The sequence below is a fragment of the Falco rusticolus genome, chromosome 1 (genome assembly GCF_015220075.1).
Source record: "Falco rusticolus isolate bFalRus1 chromosome 1, bFalRus1.pri, whole genome shotgun sequence".
NCBI lineage: Eukaryota > Metazoa > Chordata > Aves > Falconiformes > Falconidae > Falco > Falco rusticolus.
In genome coordinates this window covers 15,868,635-15,892,243 of record NC_051187.1, presented here as the reverse complement: position 1 = coordinate 15,892,243, position 23,609 = coordinate 15,868,635, and the positions used below count along the sequence as shown (strand labels likewise).

The 23,609-nt window shown below is 39.4% G+C and overlaps 1 protein-coding gene across 6 annotated transcripts in view; it reads right to left on the bottom strand.

Moving 5' to 3' along the window:
- Nucleotides 1–351: 351 nt before the first annotated feature.
- SYNRG (synergin gamma) overlaps nucleotides 352–23,609 on the bottom strand; it is a 43,481-nt gene continuing 20,223 nt past the window's right edge. For 4 of the 6 annotated variants that reach the window (XM_037370941.1, XM_037370969.1, XM_037370979.1 and 1 more), the window contains 10 exons: nucleotides 23,525–23,587; nucleotides 20,089–21,039; nucleotides 10,818–11,414; nucleotides 10,299–10,462; nucleotides 9,521–9,574; nucleotides 8,678–8,774; nucleotides 8,245–8,393; nucleotides 5,810–5,920; nucleotides 5,324–5,359; nucleotides 352–4,308 (listed from right to left, as the gene is read on the bottom strand). In XM_037370941.1, the coding sequence (XP_037226838.1) occupies nucleotides 4,177–4,308; nucleotides 5,324–5,359; nucleotides 5,810–5,920; nucleotides 8,245–8,393; nucleotides 8,678–8,774; nucleotides 9,521–9,574; nucleotides 10,299–10,462; nucleotides 10,818–11,414; nucleotides 20,089–21,039; nucleotides 23,525–23,587 (2,354 nt within the window). In that variant the 3' untranslated portion in view covers nucleotides 352–4,176. The remainder of the gene's footprint in view (nucleotides 4,309–5,323; nucleotides 5,360–5,809; nucleotides 5,921–8,244; nucleotides 8,394–8,677; nucleotides 8,775–9,520; nucleotides 9,575–10,298; nucleotides 10,463–10,817; nucleotides 11,415–20,088; nucleotides 21,040–23,524; nucleotides 23,588–23,609) is intronic. The other 2 variants (XM_037370950.1, XM_037370987.1) reach the window with 1 other exon arrangement.

Here is a 23,609-nt window from a genome sequence, read left to right as displayed (position 1 = left end):
ATTTGAGGGGAAGATCATTCCTCCTGCTCCCCACAGGCTTTTTCGAATGGTCGGTACCTTCATTGTTAAGGAGTATTTTATATGTTACCCAGTGAGATGTCTTTCAAATACTAGCCACAGCAAAGGTTTCACTTACACAGCTTCATGGTGTTTAAGGCCCTCTTTGTCAACCTTTCAAGACTTCTCCCGAGGCAGGGGAGGATTTCTGCTGCCCATGTGTTTCTGGGGGGGAGCCCCCTGGACCAGCCCACACAGCTCTGGTTGGAGATGACAACCTTTGGGTATCAGCAAGCAGCAAAAGCAACATTTTTTTTCTAGCTGCATCCTGGAACAAGCCACTTCACAGGTTGGTCAGTTATGAAACGAGCTCTTTATTGAATACAAGGTTTGAATCTCAACAAAGGATTTATAAATCATTGCAAGAATTAAGGGAGTAAACAATGTACTAAAGTCAACTAATAACACTTATTCTCATTGGAATTAAAATATCAGCAGTGACTCCAGCATAGCACAAACCGAAACGGCTCCAACTACTAATCACAAAACCACTTCTAGAAGAGAAATAACGTTCGCCCAGAGGGCAGAATAAAGAATCACAATATAAGAAGTTTTCTGACACTTCATAAAATTATGACATTTATATTTTTAATATTGAGAACTAGAATTAAATACAGGTCCAGAGAGAATTTTTTTTTTTTTTTTTTCAGAAAAAGTAGTTTGTACAATAGCAGCTTTTATTGAAAAGGCAGGTTTTGTTTCAAGTTTAATTAATCTGACAAATAGCTAACTAGAAATAAAAGCATTCATTGGGTTTTCATCAGTTGCTTCTCAACCTGAGGTTGAGCTTCACTATCACTTCATATATAACACACAAATTTCAAGGAAGGAGCTGTTCAAAACAGACCCAGGTGAAGAGAAGCTGCTGCCAGAGGGGAAAAGTCAGTGGAATGGTCAAGTGCATATGTAATGATTCCCACACCACAAATATCCTCCAAGCAGCTACAGCCAACACGGGTCCACAAGCTTGGGGAGATACTCAAACCAAAACATGGCAACGGATGGGCAGGGGAGGAGGCTGGAGCAGGCTGCTCGCTCTGCAGCGCTCCCACCACCAAGGAAAAACTGCAACACACCAAGACAGCACAGAAATGCAACCGGGTAAAGTGATATATACATTAAATAACCAAGCAAATAATCTCTCAGAATTCCAAATAGACACATACAGAAAAATCACTTTTCATAGGTAACCCCAGGGCAGCTCCAGAGAACACATATATTAAAAAAAAAAAAAATCCCATTTCTCTCTTCTAGTGAAAGAATACATGCAGAAGAAGGAGTTACATTTGCAAGATTCAACACAACCAAAGCGAAAGGCAGTGCGTCCATTAGCCCGTATGCAAAGGAAGCAGGGGAACGTGGTCTGGTACAATGCACTGTAGAAAATACTGTAACCTTGGATACAGATTGCAAGGACACTGGGCTTCGGCTGGCAACGTAATATCTGAGAAGATGCTGAATGCAACAGTGAGTCATTTTAATGACTAGGATATGCAAGTGAGATGATCATTGTGCAATGCCTTTATCGAGGGTATCTACATGCAAAACATTTGGTATATTCCCCATGAAGTAAAGGTGTACAGTTCAGAAGAACGCTTTCTGCTTGCCACAAACGCAGTAATATTGCCTGCTGCTTCCCCTTCTGTAAGGAGCAAGCAAGCAGCAGGGTCATACTTCAGTAAGCTCTGCTGCAATTATAATTGTAAGCACCGATTCCTTATTTTTATGGACCAAAGACATGCTGGATACATCTCGGAGAGGGAACTCCCTTGCTTAACAAGTACAAGAAAAACATGACTGAAAAATGCTTTTATGACAATATAGCTGGGACTGTGTTTGAAATAGCGGTTGCTTTAAGTTTCATATTGTGGCCTCTCTTTTTGTGGCGTTCTCTTTTAATTAGAAAAAAAATAATCCTATCTAGCTAAGTGTCCAGGAACTGCGGTGAAAACCCTCGCTAACAATAAACTCCCTTTTCCCGATATAGCATTTCATAAGCAACAGCCTTTGCATCAGCCAGATACTCAAAACCACTTGAGAAGTCCCCTTGCTAGCAGCAAGAGGAGGCATTTGCTTGAAGTCAGACAATGCTTAAGTGCTTCTGTAATTCAGGATGCAAAAGCCAGTGCTGGCTTACTGTGCCGAGTGGCCCCAAACGTCAGTGGGAATGCTCGCACTGGTGATGTATACAGCAGTCCCTAATTACGGCGGGAAACAATGTACGTGGTCAAAAGCTATGGTGCCGACTGCTGATAACTATTTCACACCTAATAAATGAAACAGAGAGCAAGCAATGAGTGACTGCCCTTTTTTTTGATAATTACTGGGCAACAGAAGGCAGGCAGTCACTGTCACACTATGGAAAATCTGCCACTTGATTAGCTTGAGCTTGCAACTGGAGGCACAAGTTGCTTATTTTATGAATGAGCTAATTTCAGGCAGCAAGAAGATTTATTTTCATTTGTGTAAATAAGGGGCCAGACACCTAGCACTCCTATTAGCCAAGATTCTTTCATTTGGTATAATTAATAGTTTAGTATAACCAAGCCTTTTTCTTTCTTTTTTCTTTTTTTTTTTAAATTCAAAGCATTGTTTCTCCTCATTGTAATTTCTATCAGCAAATAACCACCGGTCAGTGTCAGCTACTTATAATGGAGGCAAGATTAACTTGGAAAAGCTGTTGGCATCTTTGGAGGGAAGGGAGATTGTCTAGAGGTCCGAGAAATTTAAGTCATAGAATTAAGAAACAAGTTGTACCTGATGGATGTATACCCCACTTCATTTGCTGCAGACTGAGCAAGACTGGATAGTGGTAAGGCTCTTATAATAATGCCATGAAGCTCCCACTAGGTTTAAAATTCCTTAACTAGCACTACAGCCGATTGCACTGTCATCTGGATATTGTATCTGAAGAGAGAATTGGGTACTTTAGATGTATGGGTAACATTTTGTGATTATTATACTGACCACCTTCCGTCCAGATAGGTGTACCTACCATAAGCAACAAAATGGCAGGTGTGCAATACCCTACTTCAAAAAATAACCTGCTTAAGACCACCAGCTTCCAGTGTTAAATCACACCAAGCTGCAGCAGGAGCTAAGGGCCCCCTTGTGCTGCCACTTCTGAGTCAGAGAAACACGTTATTACAGACAGCACTAGGCTGCATAAGTTACACGCAGGCATCCCACCAAGAAAAGCATATTAACATACGAAAAGGATAATACATATATATATATATATATATACAGGAGCAGACACGCTGTATCAGTGGAGTCCAATTTTCAACAGCGATGCAGCCACACAACTAGCAAGGGGTCAGGTGAAACGTAAGAAATCATACCTGTAAGCTCAGGACAAGTCCAAGAAAGGAGATTGTCTATATTTACAACAGAGTAGCAAAGACAAGTTTTAAAATCCAGCTGCCTGTACTGAAGAATCCAGATCTCATAGGGAAAGCATCAACAACTTTTTCAAGTCCTTATCCCCCAGTACTAACCACTTATGCATGTGAATACAGTATAATTTACAATACAGAACAGTGGAAGTAGTATAAATATACAATGGCTCTCTGCAGTCTCATTCCTTCTAAGTCAGTAATTCATTTTGCCTTGAAAGTTATTGTGACTCGTGCATTGTATGCATTGTAATATTATAGCAGCAAATATTTAAAGGAAAACATCATGGTACATATACCAAAAACATTAAAGAAGAGATTTGTTTGCAAATACGTACTTCAAGTATTTAAGTGGTCACTTCTATGCAAATCAGTCTAGCATTTCAGTTTTTCTTGGAAGCAAGGTATTGGCCTCTCTTTATGCGCTTGGTTAGCAGACTGCTTTTTACAAAGACTAACCAGCTTTCATCTTCAGAAAGACTGAAATGCTGCATTTTTTGCCACACATTTTTTTCTGGTTATTTCTGAAACCCTGGCCACTTCAAGTGAAATTCTTCACGAGCGATTTGTACGTGACAGTGGCTTTAACCCGTTACAGTACACAAATCAAACTGAAACATTTCAAACACTAACCACGCCTCAAGCCTCTCCACTTACCCTATCATACCATTTACCCCAAGTGTCCTGCATTGTTAGACTCGATACATCTTCAGCGCCACTGCTTTCAGAGCAGGTCTGGCAAAATGAGACCTGGAGGTTTTGGCTCCACACAGTTGATCCAGAAATTTGCACAGCTTGCGTGGTATTGGTGCCCTCCGTATGCCAGCTTAAAGTTATCCGTTTCTGAATTAAAGGCCTAAAATAACAAGAATCGAAATGAGTGTGCCAGTCTCATCTGCTCCAGGATCTAGAAACTGGAGTGGAACATGGGTACTGCACACGTATCACCCCAGAATGGCACAGCATGGTAGGACCCTCTCACTCTGAACAGACCACCCAATAAACACTATTTTAGTCTGCAAAGGGTTTGCAGGTGGACAAAACCTTCAGCCATCACACCTGACGCATACTTTGCCTGTTACACCCTGTATTAAGGGAGCCATCTGATAAGCATGCTGCCTGATCTGACACCTGGCAACTAACTCACCTTGATTCATGTTCTGCGACATACCCATACAAGATAAAAGCTTGTTCTGCCAGCCAGTGGCTAGCTACTGCATTTATTTCACTGGCACAAATTTTGTTGTGATTTAACCAGGTGCAATTCTTGATATTAGTGTTATCTTAGGTTGAGTTTGATCTACTTTCTTCTATTAATTGAATCTGCTTTCCAATACCAGCTTCTGAACAGAGTGCATGAAGCCATGAACAAGCTTAAAACATATCGGTGTTTGTTGCTAGGAGATACTTTCCAATGCTTCACAGCTACCTATTTTAAAAAAATATTCTAACCCTGTCCCCCACACCCTGGATTTCCTGCACAGATTTCTAAAAATGCCATTGTGTACTACATATAGCCAAAAGTCAATATTTGTAGCAAAAAACCCCCTACATTTCCCCCTCTTCTGCAACAGACACACAGGCAGCTACAAACTCAGGAACTCACTGCAGTGAATTTTCTACCACACAACAGAAGTAGCACAAAACCAGAAAGCTATTCACAAGATACAGGCATGCAGACAAGACAAAGGGGAGGCTCTAGAGCATGTTAGTTGATCAGATCAAGTGTTACGGTCACAAAAAATGACTAGAAGAAACGGATTAATGATTGGTACAATTGAGAATGACAGCTGAAAGCCAGTTAGCAGTTCAGCCTTCCACACTCAACTAAGAATGATTCTATAAAGAGTATGTTTTTTACAGATTCATACTTTTCTAGGAAGCTCTTCCACAGGTTTCTCTTCTTTCTGAAATAACGTTGAAACCAAAAAGTCAGCAAAACTGCCGATATAGTTAATGGGTTGGCATTACCCTGTACATATCCTGGGATTCCCTCCCAGCTCTGCTAATTGCATCAGTCCCCTCCTGGTGATCCTCAGAGATGCATTTCATAAAGAAAAGTCAGTAAAAGATTCTTATTTTTAAATATATATATATAATTTTTGAGTCTTAGTATCCCAGTTTCTTCCCCATTATGAACAATTTAACTCAACCCTTTATCCACATCTGTGTCATACCCCAAGCCCAATGAATAAGGACATTAACCATTTGAGTCCCATCTATTGGTCAGATTTTGTCTTTGCCACTTCCAGTTACAAATTATAGCTGTGAGAATTTTTTACATACACCCAAGGCCTAACTGAAAGTCCAAACTGTAAATTAAAAATGAGTTTAGCAGTAAAGGCCATTATACTTACTCTACTTCTTGAATCCACATTTAGGAGGCACACTCCACAGGCAAGATCTTGAGCATTTTTAATCCCTGGACGCAGCATACAAGAAGAGAAATCCAGTGAGTTTTCATCTGGCTAAAGAAATAAGACAATAAAATTCAGACATTTTCAGTAACTGAAAAAGTTTCAGACATCACAAGAAAAATTATTGATCCGGTTGCTACCGAGAGCCATGGTGTCACACCGGCAACATGGCAGGGATGACATATTACATTTTCTCATAAACTGATGGGTGATTTAATCAAAGCCATTAGTATGTATTTGCAATCCTGCTATGCAATCTCTATCAGCATTAATTTATAACACTCAAGCTCTTGAAAAAGGGTTAGACTACAAAGGAAAGAATTCTTAAGTTCCACATTCCCACATCAAAAGGGGAAGAAACTTCTGAGAAAAGAGCCCAGGCGGCGGCTGCTACATTTCAACTGCAGTGCATTAAGAACTGGATGAAGATAAACAGTGGTATGCAACAACTATTTGTGCAGCTGCAAGGAAACAGGCATCAGCCAGCACAGCCTTCACTAGTCAGCATTTGAAGTGGTGTCTGTATCAGTGTTTATTGTCCTGAATTCCGTATTATTGCCTGATCAAAAAAGGGCAGTTGTTACTCCTTCTGACGGTTTTTCTGAATGTAGAATACGGGACAGCAGTACAAAATGGGATATTAAGGTTAACCAAACCATAGAAGAATTAAGGTCACCAGCCATACACAAGCTCAGGTTAACGAGAGGCAAAGGCTGGGAGAATAAGCCCACAAATAAGTAATAAATTAAGGTAGTCACTTTTCCAATACATAATCTTACATTTCAAGTAATCTTACATACAAGATAGATGGCTTAAAATTTGCATAAGGACAGTTAAAAACTGTTGAAGTTTTGCTTGAAGATAGTACTGCAAATAAAAACAATGAGTAGAAATGCAAGAAGCTTAAAAAAATAGTGTGATCCTAGAGCACGTGTACTCTTAACCTACAGCATACTCTAGGTATGCTGATCACGCTCCCCTGCTGAACAGCTGGAGAATAACTGGAATCCTGAAAAAAAAAATACCCTTTAATCTTTAAGTAGATCGATCAAATTAATAAAGGCACTCTAATATTTGTTTACCAAATGCATGAGTGAAGCAAATGAGAAGGTCATCCTGTAATTTGCAGTGAAAAACCACAAGGCTGTGCATAAAATTACCTTGTAACAAAGTCCTTTAAAAGATAAAATTAACCTTTCCAAGCACATGCCTCCAAGCTAGGATCCTTCTCTTTACTTAATTGGCTCTTGTGCATCATTTGGGATCCGTGACTGCAACACTAGGAGAAGGAGGCATGGGTTCCACACCTTCCAGTTACCCACATGGAGAAAAGAAACAATAAGGGGTGATTTTGAAAACTACAGGAGTCCGGAGTCCCTGTCTCTTGGGTACCCTCAGAGGTACTCTGTGTATATGAGAAGTCACTGTTGCAGCTCCTACTATGCTTAAAATTTAACTTGGCTGCTACCAGACAGGAGCCACCGCAGCTTGGAGAACACATGGTCAAGCTTTGGACTTTAAGGTAATCCCTGTAATCTTCCAAGGAAAAGCACTTTAAGAACTAAATTTTAATCCACTTGCTTAAATCAGGAGAGGATCATGATAGCTTTTCAGATTGTTACTATCAACAATGCCAGAGTTCAAACAGATGAATCCCAGTCCATCAACTTCACTTGCCAAGCAGTAAAATATTGAAAGTATACATTTCATATTGTGACAGGCTTTGTGCAATGCAGGACACCACAAAAAATACCTGCTTGCTACCACTGTTTGTACTGGAGAGGTTTAAAATGTGTAACAAGGGACTGATTATTATGGTTTATTCAAATTTTACTAAGTTTCTCTTAATTGGAGAGGTCCACAGACACTCAGGATCTCATCTAAATCATTAAGACACTAAGTAAGATAAGATCATGTTTGTACATAAATAACAGTTTTCTCACAGAGAGCTTTAAACTGGATTCCACAAATAAGTGCATTTCTGTCGCAGCACTCTCCAAACTATCAGGCTGCAACAAGGTCTTTTACCATCTCATACCAATACACTCTTCATGCCAGTCCCTCTGCTGCCTTCTCCTAGCCTCTCTCTGCTTCTTCCTCTCTCTCTTCCTCGGCTGCTCTCTCTTCATTGGCTGCCCAACCTCTTAACAGAACCAGCCACACCTGCACTGCATCTACATCAGCCAACCCACCGCCCCTGAAGCCAGCCCACAGCTGTATATTATCAATGCTAATTAACCCAGCTCCATTCCTCTACACGTTTCCATTTCGCAAGAGAAAAATACAACCCGTAAAGTTAGAACACCCCATGAAATCACTTTACATATAATTATGACATTTCTTTTAGTAAAGACATTGCTTGGTTTTGGTCTTACCGTTAAAGCAGCAAGTGACATGAAGCTTATTAGGTTGTTCCACACTTTATCAATATCCTTCAGCAGCTGCTGGAGTTTCTCACTACAAACAGCAGTTGCTTTGATACCCAGTTCAACTCTCTTTGTTACTCTGTAGACTTCAACAACCCCTGTTGATAAAAAACACAGTGGAGGGGTAGCAGAGAATCCATTGCCAGCACAGGTTCCTGAGACTTTAACTCAGAAATAGCACAAAACAAGGAAGGCACACAAAAGGTTGTCAGGTTATTTCAAAGTAGTAGTTACATTTATTTAGCAGAAGAGTTGTTCCACTATTTCAGCACAGGCAAAGATTAACCTAAAAAATAATACCATTTTTTGAAAGATTGATTCTATATTACTGTTTTTCAGAGGAGAACTTACATTGAAAGAGACATGGTAAATTAAAACATACCTAGTAAATATTCCATGCCTTGAGCAGACTGGATAACTTCCGTGCAAACGGATGAACTACTTATTCCATTTAAGGTATCATTTGCTTTCTTTATGACCTGGTGGAAATTAATTTCATAAAATGATGGTGTTATCCATCTTAAAATAATTATTATGAACAAGACAGTCCCCAACAGAAACTGTTATACAAAAAAGGAGGCAAACTAAATACAAAATCACTGCCATGCTCCATCACACATTTTTATATATTCATCCTGTAACTGCAAGTAGATCAGGGGAAAAGTATGAACATTTAAAACCTTGATGTATTTCCCCAAATATTTTCATTACCAAAATAATAGTTTTAAGAGTATGCATGCATTGCTATCTAGTTTAACAATAGCATTCACAGTTTTGGCTGTCTAATACTCACAGGCAAAGAAGAAATTTGCAGGAAAACTGATCTGGCTGTGAAACAGCTGACACTCATTACCAGAAAAGTAACGTCCCCTCTGTACAGCACATTAAACAAGCCTGTTTCTCAAGAAGTGCTGAAGAGCCTGATGCTGGTATCAGTGCCCTGAACAACATGCCTTAGTGGGCATGCAAAACACAGGAACGCCACATTAACTAGTCAACCTGAAAATTTAGGCAAAAGCCAAACTAATCACAAACGACAGGGAGATTAGTATAGGATCTTTAACTGAGGAGGTGATGCTTCTGCTGTGAGACAGCTTTTGGTTTAAAAACTATAATCCACTTGGGCTGACTCAGACCCTTTCTGCGCCTATACGGTCTTAAAACACTGAATGAGGTGGTACCTACAGGAAGGAGGAAAGGGTTTCAGAGGAGGCTACACACTTACTTGCAGGGCGCTCTCCAAGCATCTTTGCCATTCATATGCATACCTCTCACTTTCCTATTTGAGAGAAAAGGACAGTCTGAATCTTGTTCTACACACATTTCCCTTTCTCCTATCACAACAGACATACAGCAGAGAGGTATTTTAAGAGACTGTTTGTAGATTAGCTACATAAAATTTCAAGACACCTATTTCTAGTATTTCCCCCATTCTCTAATTATTCTCTTAGCACCTGAACTCTACAATTTGATTTCTGGGAGTTAGAGCTAATTTCAAAAGGAAGAACGTATAAGAGTAAAACATTTGCATTGCACATACCTACTCCCAACACATTCGTTACAGGTCTGCTGTTCTAGAAATGGGCATTAGCAGAAGCTAATCTGAGTCCATTTACCATCTAGTCTCAAGACGAGCAAGAAAAACAACCACCACACAGCCAAAAAAGTTAAGCCATTTCTCAAAGCCAATGGTCTCAGTGCCAAAGCTGAGATTAGATTTGTCATAACTAACTTCTAGTTACAAGCTTGGACTCCAAGGTCAAGTGATTCTGACCGAGTTTCAGACAACAGCATTTTCCCCACAAGACTTTAAAGACAGGAGAGAAGGAATCTCCTTTATGAGCAGTTTCTAACCAAGACATCTAACCTTACCCAGATGCCATCTTAGCATCATACCCTAAGTTCAAATAGCTAAAGTCCCAAAGAGTTGGATACAGAACACTCTTGGTATCACACTGATGGAAGTCATTCTCAATTTACTTGTATTCCAGGTAACTCCTTACCTCAACTTCCCCAGTCAAGTCTTTGTATTTGTCTCTGATGACAGGCAAAGCAGGCTTCTCACTTAGAGTATTTGAACGATCTCTAAATGGCTGTTCCAAAACTGGTAAAGGTGAAGAGCGACTGATTTCTCTGTCACCTAGGCTTAAGCTCCTTTTATGAGACCCTAAAAAGTTAGGTTATAAACAAGTTATTCTTTTACTCATAAAGGCACAGACTATTTAAAATTAATAAAGTGGTAGCAAAGGTTGCCCTACTGCTCCAGAACAAAGCCTTCTATTTACTTAGCAACTGGTGCAAATTTCCCCAGCCCCTCAATTTGTACAACTTTTTGGCACCACAATATATTTTTTTTCTAGAAAAAGACCTGTTCCAAATGCCATGGAATTGAATAAGAAGATTCAGCTCACTTCCAGTAGCCTTTGGAACAATCCCTATTAGCTAACTTATAATTCAATTAGAAAAATTAGCCTTTGATAAACACATGCATTATGAGCTTCCTCCACCCTGCGCAGGCTTACCTTGAACAGACAGGTCAAAGGTAGCCAGTTCATTCTTGATCATTTCTTCACTAGATTTCACCTTGCCTTGGGAAGTTGCCACCAAGAAGTCAAACTTGCTGATTTTTGGCTTTTCACTTTGGAATTCTCCAAAGTCATCTGTGGACTCTCTTCCCAGTTGAGAAGAGATACCACTACCAAGGAAATCTGCCTCCTGATTTGTATCAGCTGCTGCATCCTGTGCTTCTGATGATGGTCTTGCAAAATCACCAAAGTCTCCAATGTCATCATCACTTGGACCACTGGATATTGGTCCAGAGTCTTTAAAGTTTGCAAAGGCTGCAAAGGAAACATCCTGTAAAGCATCCTCTGTGGAAAAGGTTGTCACTTTGGAAACTGTTGTCATGGTAATGTTTTCTGAACTGCCAAACAAGGTCTCCTTCTTCTGAAGAACAGAAGTAGCTGCAGAGGATCCACTTCCTGAAGACTGGACAAAGGAGGAGAGCTTCTTGCCCTGATGAATATCTTCTTTGTCAGACCAGTCGTAGCTTGCCAGGCTGCTGACTGCAGACCCACTGTTATAGCTTCCAAATGGGGCGCATTTTAAGTCATCTATATCTGAAAAAGACAAACCCCTACAATTAGAAGCTGAAGTTCAAACGTTAATCTCTCTACACTGTATAAAAACAATGGCAACTTGCTAAGAGTCTTAAAGAACTGCAAGAACACACACAGTGAATTGTTGTTTCAATGAGGCTTAGAGTTTGCACAAAAATAATGTAAAAAATACCTAAGCAATTAATACAAAAATTTATCCATTTAATAAATGTAAGCCTTGACCTTTGTATATTGTCTTATATTTGAAGCTGAAAGGCACCTTTCCACTACAGGTAGTGAAACGACACTTTAGACCCCCACGTTTCTAGACAGTACAGACTGCACAGATCACCAGTTCAGTTTTCTGATACTGGCTGCAGAATCTACAATCAAAACCAACCACATAGAAGACTGGGCTAACTTTTCCATTCCCTCTGATAATGTATTAATACACTTTAATTTTATATTCATGCTCTGATACAAATTATGTATAAATGTGCTGCAAAAAATTTAAAAAAACAGAAATCCTGTTTAAGCTTATCACAGTTACTGCGGTGCCACATGGCCGACTCTTCAAACTTACAGGTTCCAGGAATGACATGAATATTGCAAAGATCATGTTTTAGCTTTTACAAACTATTTATTCAGTTAAGTATAGAGAAAATCCAATTATTTTGCAGAAAGCTCCAAACATTTGATACTCACCTGGCAATTATATGGGCCAATAGGCTCTTCTCACTGCCATGAGCAGGTATGAGACACAGAGCCTGGCTGCTTACATTAGAGGCAGGAAAGGAGCCTGCACAGTGACCAGGGTCTGCTGGGCTTTGTCCGTTATTCATTCAACTGATCTTTCACGTTTAGACTGAGATTGATCCATAGTGAAGGCACAGAGAGCCAGGGGCTGGGTAGTTTTCATAAAAGCATTAAAAAAAAAAAAAAAAAGCCCTACCATACTACATTTGGCATTTGTTTTCCAGCATTAACAATTGTCAGTTTGGATTAGACATTCAGCCACTGCTCAGCGCCTAGGGTCAAACGGTCTCGAGGTAAAGCAAACCCAAACCAGAAAATATATTCTCTTAGCATCGTTTTAGCTGACACTCTTGTGATAAACATTATGGTCTTAACTAGCTGGCACACAGCAGCAGCAACCTGGGTTTAATACAGCCAGGGTGGGAACAAGCTGACTTTCCAGCTGCCCTCTTTATTCGATCTGGCCACACCAGCCCAAGGATTAAGCCATTTTAACAAAACATTTCTTCTTTGATTTATTCATTTTGCTGGAATGGGAGAGCACACTATGCTTTAGGATGCTTTCCAGGCATGACCCACATACATAGCTAATTAAAAAAGTCCCACAAATATGCAATATAATGATAGAGTTTAATGGCTACTACAATAAAAGGCCCTTTGCAAGGGGTCAGTGATGCATGGTGTGTCATCTATCAGATCTTCCTAAGGGACAGTCTTCCTGCAGCTGCTGCATTTGCACATGACAGCATCTCAATAACAAACCTTAGCACCTAGCATATATGCATCAAGATTTCAAAGTGCCATTCAAATATTAAATTTCTAGAGCAAGCAGTTTACAGAAGGGTAAACAGACCAGAGATGAAATCACCTGCTTATGGCAAAACTGAACAGAAAGAAGGCTCCGAGGTGAAAAGGAGCAGACTTGCAAGGGATCAGTAATTTATCACAAGAGACCACACCTTGTGCTCTCAAATGTACGGTTTTGTTTAAGGAAGTTAAATGAAAGCTTTGCTAGCATTAAAGAGAGTGCCAGAATAACCTCCAAAATGTTAGCCAACTGTAATTAATCCTGGGATCTTGAAAATACCACAGTACACTAGGCAACCTTTCCACCCGCCCCCCTCCAATTTGTGTTGACTCCAAAAGCCGGCAAAGATTTAAGCACTGCTATTGTTTCAGCGTTCACCAGGAAATGAAAAGAAAGGGATGATCCTATTGTGAAGATCTGCACATTCACATTCTATTGTGAATGATTTCTTTGATAATTGCTAAGAGTTTGAGCTGAAAATACATCCTAAAGGACCAGGTCAGTGTACTCCATCTGATCCTGGCTCAGGGACAGGCAGAACCAGCAGCAGGCTTCAGTGGGAATCCTGAACACCCCATGCCTCGCCTGCAATCAATAGGCCATGGCAGGGAAGGCAGAAACAGTGTTTTAATTATTCACAAATTAAGATTCAAGATTCTCTACGTGAGTTCATGCAGACGTGAAACCCATCTGCATAGGTGTAAGAGCTGAGACTAAATTTAATAGTTCAATTCTGTACATTTTATTTATTTGAATAGTTACGAAAGGATTACTCTGGTGAATACACTTTCCTAAGGTATTCTATTACAGGAAAAATACTGTGTTCAGAGACAGTGTTTACAGCTAAAGCCGTCCTAAAACAATTTATTGAAAAGTATGAAAAGTAAGAATGTATGTGTAACTGTCCGTAATCCAAGGTAAATTAGCTTTTATAAGAATTTTTACTCCATTGCAGAAGACCAAACATTTGCTGTGCCAAGCACTGCACTTCATAGAATCATTTGTGACAGATGTTTTTGAGTAGAGGAAGTAAAACCATACCCTTTGTCATAGCTATGGCAACACTAAAGGCTTATTTGAGCTCTTAGTACCTTTGCCGCACAATGAAGCGAGGAGCTTTCCCCTCAACAGGTGGCACAGCAACTTGCCACCAGCCTAATAAGCAAAGAAGCAGTTTGCATGTGAAAAGCACTTCTTGGCTAACCCTAGAGAACTCTTCATGATGTGGGTATCTTTATTATTGGCAAAAAGATTGTTTTATTAAGCAGTGTTAAGAACTGCTCCTCCAACAGCCTTTTTCTTAAAAACCAAAGTTACGTGTGATGAATAAAAAAGCTCCAGTTACAATGCTCCAGTTGTAGCCTCTGATGTAATAAAAGCTTCATTTTGCTGGTATGGCAATTCAAAATTTTAAAAGATGCATGTGTACCCATAGTATTTTTTTCAAAGCAAGAGATGATTAAGTGGGGGGAAAAAATTAATTACTTCTGACTAAACATCACACTTAAGGAAGACAGATTCTGTGCAGCTACCACCATTTCCTTCTGGAGGACACTTTTAGTAAGAACAGAATCTGAACTGCTGAGAAGCATCAAATTTTATCAAAAAAATGAGCAAAGACTAAATTCATTCAAACTCTTATGAAAACACTTTGTTTTGTGGATACACAATCTTTTTTTGCAAGGTTAAAAGTGATTTCTTAGTTAGCATTTTTTGGAGAGCATACAGCAAATTCCCTGTCGAAGCAGGGCAGATCGTGAATTGATCTTGCATTAGGAATCCTACAACCCTACCACAAGAGATTTACCAATAGATTTCAGTGAAATATATCGCCATAAATCAGTATTCCTTAGTAATCTCAGTAGCAATTCTGTGGTGTCTTTCAGAAATGACACAAGAGATTTGAGTTTAGTTTTGTTATAAAAACCCAAAAGCTCTTACTCCCGATAGAGTTAAAGCCACACGTCATTAGCACTGTCAGCTTTGCACTGGTGAAACCACAAAACACACCCAGATTAAATCACTGGATATAGATTCTCAAATCACATAGATGGGGGCAAGATGGGATGGGTGCATGTGTGCCTGTAGAAATCCAAGTCAGATCCATTCAAGTATCATGTAACCAAACTTCTTTTACTCAAAAATATTCTCTAGTGAACCGAGAATGGAAAAAGTGATCTCCACAGCGTCATGCTGAAGGGCAGTAAGTTTCCAAAAGCTTTAGAAACCAAACCAAATTTGTATTTCTTCCAAAGCAAAAGGTTTGAAGATATTTACCATTTACTTTCCATCCATTTTGAACTACCAAACCATAGTCCAGCCTGCCTGGTCATCACCTGGGGCCAGCCACAGCTATACAATCCAGCCTGCTGGAGAGAGGCAAGGCAATAGCTGCCAAGGAATGTACGGGAGAATACTGACAGAGGATGAAAAACAGTTAAAACACCATTCCCCAGCGTTATCTCATCTACAGAAAAACTTGACATCCTTCATTTCAGCCAACTATAACAATTTATTTCAACGACCAAGGATTAAGTTATGGCTGGAGGCAATTTACAAGCTGGAGCCTTCAATGTCAACAGTTTAATCATTTAAGGAAAACTCTTGACAGCCTTAGTGATATTCTAAAGAAAACTGAAAAAGACAATTCAGAAGACTGTAATATATTTAGTGATTTTAACCAACATAGTTTTTATATTTCAGTTTATATTAAATACTGATGAATAAATAAATCTCATGTCATTTTAGGGTTGTTAGAGTGATGCACGTGGTAGCTAGTTCTGTTCCTTGTGGAACAGCATCAGCACACCAAAACCAGAGCTGTTAACACTAGGAACATCACCAGCGGTTTGAGCAACAAGTTCACAGACTGGACGGAGACAGGCACCACCTTCTTACCAGTTCCAGTGGGGCTTCACCTGATAAAGGCAGAGATGAAACTGGAAGAATACAGAGCCTTGTACGTACTACTGCTATCTGTGTCATGCCTATCAGCAATCAGGAAAATTCAAAGCCCATTTCTCAGGTGCTGAAGTCTGGAATAGCGTTAATGATAAGGGAGTTACTCCAATTTACTTTTGCTAAAGGATGGCAGTACCTAGTGCTGCTAAGGTGGAAACCATCAAGAACACTGTACAATAAATAAAAATGAAGGAAAAAGGAGAGAAAAAGCCTTCAAACCTCTGGAATTAAAGAATTTGCTCATTATTTTTTAATTATCATAATAAACCAACATTTCACAGCAAAATAAAGACCCCCTGAGCTTGCATTAGAAGCAAAGGGATGGCTCAGCTCAGTCCCGCAGAGCCCAGGGCAGCTGCTGTGCCTCTGCACCCTTTGGCTTGGCTTGGGAGGTGTGCAGAAAAGACGTACACACCCTCCACTGTTACCCTGCGAAGGCCTCTAAACACATATTGTTATGCTTTTCTATTTCCAGAATTACACTGAAAGAGAGCAAGTGAGTGAATTTGACTGTCAAGTCTGGACAAAAATGTAATAGTCATGAACATTACTCTCCCTCCTCCAGGTGTGATTAGGTGAACCAATACTAACAGCACAAGCTCTGCAGAACTGGGTGTCTCTGGTTTATGTTCAAGCCTTCAGTTTAAAAAGCTGTAGGGCTAGGCATAACCTACTGGTTCTCCAGAATAAAAGACGGGGGAGGTGGGCTTTTTTTCTTTTTCTTTCTTTTAAGGTATCTCAAGATTGGTGTAAAGAAGAAAAAACATGGTCTGGTTTCTAGTCTGGTTTTTGGTCTTGTGGCAAGGAACTACAAAAACCCAGTTTGTGCTGACTTAATCTTTTAACTATATTCTACATCTCAATTATTTTCAGCTTTTTACCTTGTCTGCTAATTTGACATTAATCCCAAACTGTTAGTGGCCCAGAATTTGGAGGAATTCAAAGTGGCATAATTATGTGACACAAATTTGCAGCTGTCATTCATGTTTGAAAGTTTCAGTATTTAGAAAGGCAGGACTTCCCAAACAGAAAAAGGAATCAGGGCCCTTTACTTTGGGGCACTGATTAACTCACTCTAGATTGGCTAAATAAATACCAGAATATTGTTTAATGGGCTCCTACTCATAAAGGCCTAGATAGTGACACATTTTCCAGTTGGTCCCCTTCACAAAGGTGTATCATAACCTTGGCTGGCAGCAGGGAAGTCCAGATGAGCAGACAACAGCACAGACAGTGTCGTTTCTGTCTTCAGTCTGAACTACCACCATACCAACTCACAGAAATACCCCTGCCATCCACACATTTCCGCTATTCAACCCCTCTCAAAAAGTGCTCTGTTGAAAAATATTATTTAGCCTGATACAGAAAGCGTCAGAAGCGCACAGGGAGTGAGGTTAAAGTGTTTGAAGAGGAGAAAGAGGCTCACTCACACGCTGCTCTGCAAGAGAAAGGCACTCGCCAGCTCTAAGGGGATACTATAACTTTAAACTTTGTATTTTTCAGGAAAAAGACATACATTGCTGGTTTGCAACAAATCACACACATCCCCACGTTTTCAAAATATGCCAAGATAATATTTATTAACACAGCAGGACTTACAGATCACAAAAGATAGTGATACATAGGAGCTCATAAGGGCGTTATCAGAATAAAGCATGCAGGTCAATACTTGCAGAAGAGAGATATCAAAGCAGATCTGAGAAGGCACATTCACACAGGAAATGTTTAGTTGAAATTAGACATTAGAAAAGCAGCAAAAAACCTGAAGTTGATTAAAATATACAGAGATCTCCAATAATGCCAAAGAAAAAGGTACTTTACAGATTTGTCAGTGCAGCAAATGGATAACCCTTTGAGAATACCCAGGCGAGGGTATGCTCTCGCTGCAACGTTCAGCAGGACGCGGAACAAATTAGGTTCATATAACATGACTAGGTGCTAATTAAAATGCTTTCGTCTTGGACTGAAACATAAATTTGGTTTAAAAGAAGCAGCCTGGTTGAAACTAACAGCATGCAGCCAGTGCTCAAAGGGTTATACGAAGTAAATGCAAGAGAAATCAGGCAACATTAGTATAATCTACCTTCCACACAAAGAATTATAGCAAAGTTTAAAGAGACCGTATCCCCTTTGGAGAGAGCAAAACTGAAAACCTTTCTTCCCTCAGAGATCAAAGTCTGTTGTATGGGAAGCAACTTAACAATTTCTTTCTAATTCCCAGTGTAAAGCAACCTACCTGCCCATACCTGGAAGCTATGGAACATGAAATCTCAGTAGCCAAAGGACAAAGACCTCTGCATCAGTATGTCAGAAAAGTCAAATCATTTATCAGCACCTCTGTCCCGCTGCTGTTTCACTGGAGATGTTACACGGTGCTTACAAACATACAGTTCCCAATGATTAGTCTCCCATTTCTCAGCAGTGAGGATGACAAAGGGATACTGTCCCTTTTTGACATTAGATTTACAGATCGAAGAAAATTAAGAGAAAAAAATCTGCTTTTTAACTTTATGTAAACTGAAAAAATTGGCTTGAACATCGGCAGTTCATAGTTTGAAATGCATCAAACACACATAAAGGAACACATGAGAACAGAAGTATTCGTAACAAATCATCCAGAGCACGCTTCGCTACGAAATGCAAACAGAGTTAAATGGAGTAAGACTCTCCCTGTGGAAAAACACCTAGCTTGGCACCATAGGAGAATACAGGCTTGTTTAAGTTTAATAAAAATAGCTTCTAATTAATACTTCAGAGTTCAAAAGTTTAGCAACAAGCACATGATCGGCTAACCCCTTTAAACAAACCAAAAAAGTCTTTCCTGCCACAAATGGCAATTATTAATCACTGATTTCTGTGGCAAAAGCTCACATCCTGTAGAAGAGCTACTTAGGTCAAACTACCACCAAAAGAGGCTAGAAAAATATTAGGAAAAAGTGCTTTCAAAACCAAAATAAACATTCAAGAATACACTGTAGGTGCTACGTTTTCGACAGCTCACTCAACTTGGAGTTTTACCAAGCAGTAATATGAAAATTAAATGTCTTTGCTAATAAATTATTCCTGATATTTTTTACCCTGTTATAGAGTATCTTCCATGTCAAAGTTGCCAACTTACTTCTCTCCCCTACTTAAAAATATTGTATAATGCAAAATTACAGTACTGTGTATTTTCTCTACCCTTATCTGCAAAAATGGAAGAAATATTTCATATGGAAATAACCAATTCTTGCAGTAACAGCTTTTACATTTACAGTTTGTATGCTCCCCCCTGCTCAGAAAAGCCTTTGACTGCATAATACTTGTCGCTAGAACACAGTAATGGTTCCTGTATTGTTGAAGGCCACAGAACATTTAACTACATCTTATCTTCCTATGTACACATGAAAAGAAAAAGCAGGACACTTGGGAAATTTGTTTTATGATATGTGATCAGATCAGAGATGGTCAATTCACTCTCTCAGGAATACTTTCATGAAGGGAAATTAAAGAAGGTGAAAACTCGACAGGGATAAAGTAAAAGTCGCATGGTTCTAAATTTAGGTCCAGGAGTTACCAATCATGAGACTAGCATTTACAGGCCCTTTGCACAACTATTCCAATGAGGGTTTGAAGTCTAAAAGTGTATGCAATACTTCTACTTGCAGTCCTGCAAAATACTGGCTACACAGATTAAGCCCCACCGTAACAGGAATATACTACTGTTGTTGATTAGACAGCTTTTCATTAACAGCACAAATTAGTGTTCTGCCTACCCTTTTAGAAGCACAGAGCGGGTTAAGTCCCCAAGCCAAATGCTTTGTTGAAACCAAGAGATTAAAGTGAGACTCTCTGCCATTCGTCTTGCTAATATGAATGGAATGACATTGTTTGCATTAGAAAATTTTCCACTCGAATCCCTTACGTGACAGTAGCTAACAGGTACCAGTAATATGTTGTTGTCAAATCTCAAAAATAAACTGGCATGGAGTTCAAACTGTTCAATCTATTTATAGTCTTCTAAGACAAAAAATAAACACTGCCCTGCTAAGGGGCTGTTGGCTAGCGGGTACAGAGATTTAGAAGTCTTTCACTACTGAAAGACTAGTGCATAATACTGTAATTAGCACACAGAAGAACACTGACATCTCCACCACCTACGTTACCAGAGCAATCTAACCAGTTCCTCACCTGCTGCTGGTGGATGCTGGCCACTAACTGTTGGCAAATCCAAAGAGCTATCAGACATGACATGCTTAAGATCTCCTCCCACATCAGCCAGTTTCATGTCAAACTGAACAGACAACGCGTCTTCAGAATCCTCCTTGCCGACACTGCTGCCACCAATAGAAGGGAGATCCAGAGACTTCACAGAAGCAGAGTCTTCTTTGGCCTGCTTGAAAGCTGCAACTTTGTCCACCAGGGACTTCTCCGCGCTGTTGCACGTGGAAGAAAACTTGCTGGAGTGAAAGTCAGCAAAATCATCATCACTCTTCACTAAAGAAAGCGTGTTGTCCTTTGCCTCCTCAAAGCCTGCTCCAGAGCCTTCCAGAGAAAGCTGTTTGAAGATATCGTATTTGGTGGGCGTTGCAGCGGTGGCAGAACTCTGCCCACTCTTCACTGTGCCAGCAGATGAGCCAGACTGAGGAATGGGACCGGCCTCTAGCTTAAGTGCATTGTATTTGTCATCTGTTTTTTGTTCGGAAAATCCACTGCTATTGTTGAAAGCCATAAAATCTGCAAAGTCATCTTGTCCACTGGCTGATGCGCAATTAGAAAATTCCCCAAAAAGGTTGAACTCTCCAAAGTCATCAGCTAAGCTTGAACTTTTGCTGGGTGCTGGTTGGGCAGTGGTAGTTGGAAGGGGTGGTGGAGGAAAGGAGCCTGATTTTGATGCATTAAATGCAGGTGGAAAGGATGGCTGCTTGTTTTCTCCAGTAGAGGAAAAGAGATCCAAGTCTGCTAGATTCAAAGAGGTCTTTGCTTGTGTTTGCTGTTTTGGCTGAACGGGCAAAGAAGGGAAGGATGTAGGGAAAGTTTTGTCTTTTGTAGGTGGCTCTAATGGTGAGATACTGTCAGCGGTTTTAAAATCTGTGAAACCATCATCGGTTCCTGCGGGCTTGAATTCTGCAAGGTTATCTCCTGAGAATAAAAACAATTAAAAAAACCCTATAATAAGACACTGCAGCGACAACAAATACATCATGCTCACACCATGCAAGCAAGCAAATTATTTCATGCAATGTCAGAAGTTTTTATGCAAACTATTTAAATTAAGACCTCAGGATGCATGTAGAACTGCAAACTCCACTTCTATGAACCACACAAGTTTCAAGGTCAGCAATTCCACTAGTCATTCCAGCAAACACTTAAGTCTTCCTCAAAGTCGTATTAAATTCCCTTTACACCAAGTTAATATCAGAACACACCACAACCAATAGATTCAAAAGGCGATCAGCACTGTCTTATGCAGCTTCCACATAAGTTCCTTTTCCCACCTCGTCCTTCTATTTACCAAGTGGTGAAATGTAAGCTTGAATTTCACTTATATCAATATATTACTTGCTTTAGCACAGAAGCAATTCTTCCCCTCCCTCCCTTTGAAATATTGCCCAAATACAGTTTGTTCATGGGGCGTCAGCAGAGGGTTGAGACCAAAGCAACCATGATAAGCTGAAAGGGGAACACAGGAGAGACCAAGCAGGCCTGCCTGATGGCTGAAGGTACTTGTGAAAAAGCACACGTGAAAGGCAGACAGCCGACACGCCTGTCCAGCTGAGCATAATGGGGAATCCAACGGGTGAAGAGACAAACACCCAAACAGAAAAGAATGCAAGGCGGTGATCCTAACGTGTTGTTTTAGAACATTTTTAAACTCTCATTTTAATCTAGTGCGTTTTCCTTCTGCCAGATTCACCTAAACATACCATAGTGTTAAGTGATCAGAATGTCAGTAAATGCAATATAGATTAGACATTTTCTAGCTTCTGCTAAGACCGACTCCAGTTTTACTAAGAAGCTTGGAGACAGACTTTCATATGAAAGTGAGCATGATTAATCATAAGATGTGCACATCTCTAGTTCAGCTACCTTCTGAACGGAACATTGTGCTATGTAAGCATTATAATTTAAACCTGATTAAACATTAGGTAACAGTGTTTTCATTGAACTTACATTAAACACTGTGGTGTACTAATTTTATAAGTTTCTTCATGTTCATATACAATTATTTTTTTTTTATAAAGCAATTTCTTTTGAACATGAAAAATGTTGTTTAACCCATTCACCAGCATGTATGTACTTGTTTATTATTACTACTTGTAATTTTGAAGTATTGATGCATACTTTAAGACCTGTCCAATAAACAGATTTTGTTCTATTTTAGAAGTACACCATTAACATTTAATTCTTAAGCTACCACAGTGTTATACCTGAAATTAGTTTAACCAAGATTTAAAAGGATACTCTTTGTAATAACAGTAAAGGACCATAACTGTACCTGACATATCCTTCCATTCTCTGTCCCCTCCAAATCAATTCACTTGGCCCAGCAACAATACAAATATTTATAAAATTGCTATTCACAGATCAAAACTAAAATATCACAGCAAACTAAACTTACTGATGAATTGCAAACTTTTCCATTAGAAATGTAAGCTGGTGAAAGGGTTAAGAGTGGTCAGACCTGGACAGCAGGCAAATACAGTAATTTTCTATATTTTAGAACATGTACAGAAAGAGATAAAATGTTATTTCATTTCATTGCATGCATTTAATCCTGAAGAGGTACTGAGCATGAGAACCTCACAAAACATTACAGGAGTTTCAGAAACTCAGTGTTTGAAAAAAATAATTCCATCTTTGAAAAATAAGGAGTAGCAGTGAACTCAGGTAAGCAGTTTTATCCTAGAATCTAAAGTTGTTTTCTGATAATGAAACAAAATGCTGGGTATAGCATAAATCTGTGGAAGTCAGGTTAAGTTAGTAATCTGTTTATGTTCTGATCTGTCTACTGATAATATATGAAAGCTATAGAGTTTGAGAGTTTTTCCCCATCCGATTAAAAAGATGAGATTACCGCTTATATTGCATAAATGAGTTAGACATAGATGGTTCTGGAAAAGGCTTAGGGGGACTGTGCTTTTGTAATTACAGACATTGTACCTCAGATGCCATCTAGTTTTTACTTTTCCCAAACAAAAAACAGTTAAACCCAAATTTCAAAATAAGTGATCAGATTTCTTCTTAGAGCACCAGAGACCATGAAAAGTTTAAATACTGCCCTAACAACAGAAAAAAGTTGTGATTTTGTCCAGGAGCATCTTATTCTGTCTTCTAATAATATATGATTCCTGACTTAAATGAACAAATTCCAACCAAATCATTATTTCAAAATAAAACTGAGAAGCACCCGGAAGAGATGCCAATCTTCTACAAATGTAATTTGTAGACTGTTCCAATAGTATGTTGCACTATTTTTTCAGGATACTTCCTGCTAAGTTGTTTAGAGAAGCAGAATCACCATTGCTCTAGAATTATAGCAATGGAAATTCTACAGCTTACAGAGAACTGCTAAAAAAATAAAATGAAAATATGTTAAAACAGCTCCAAAAAGCATACCACTTACCTAAGTATTTGCTCTCTGATGGTTGTTCCAATTTACGGAAAGCACTATACTTGTCTCCACAATCTAGTGAATATAAGAAATACAT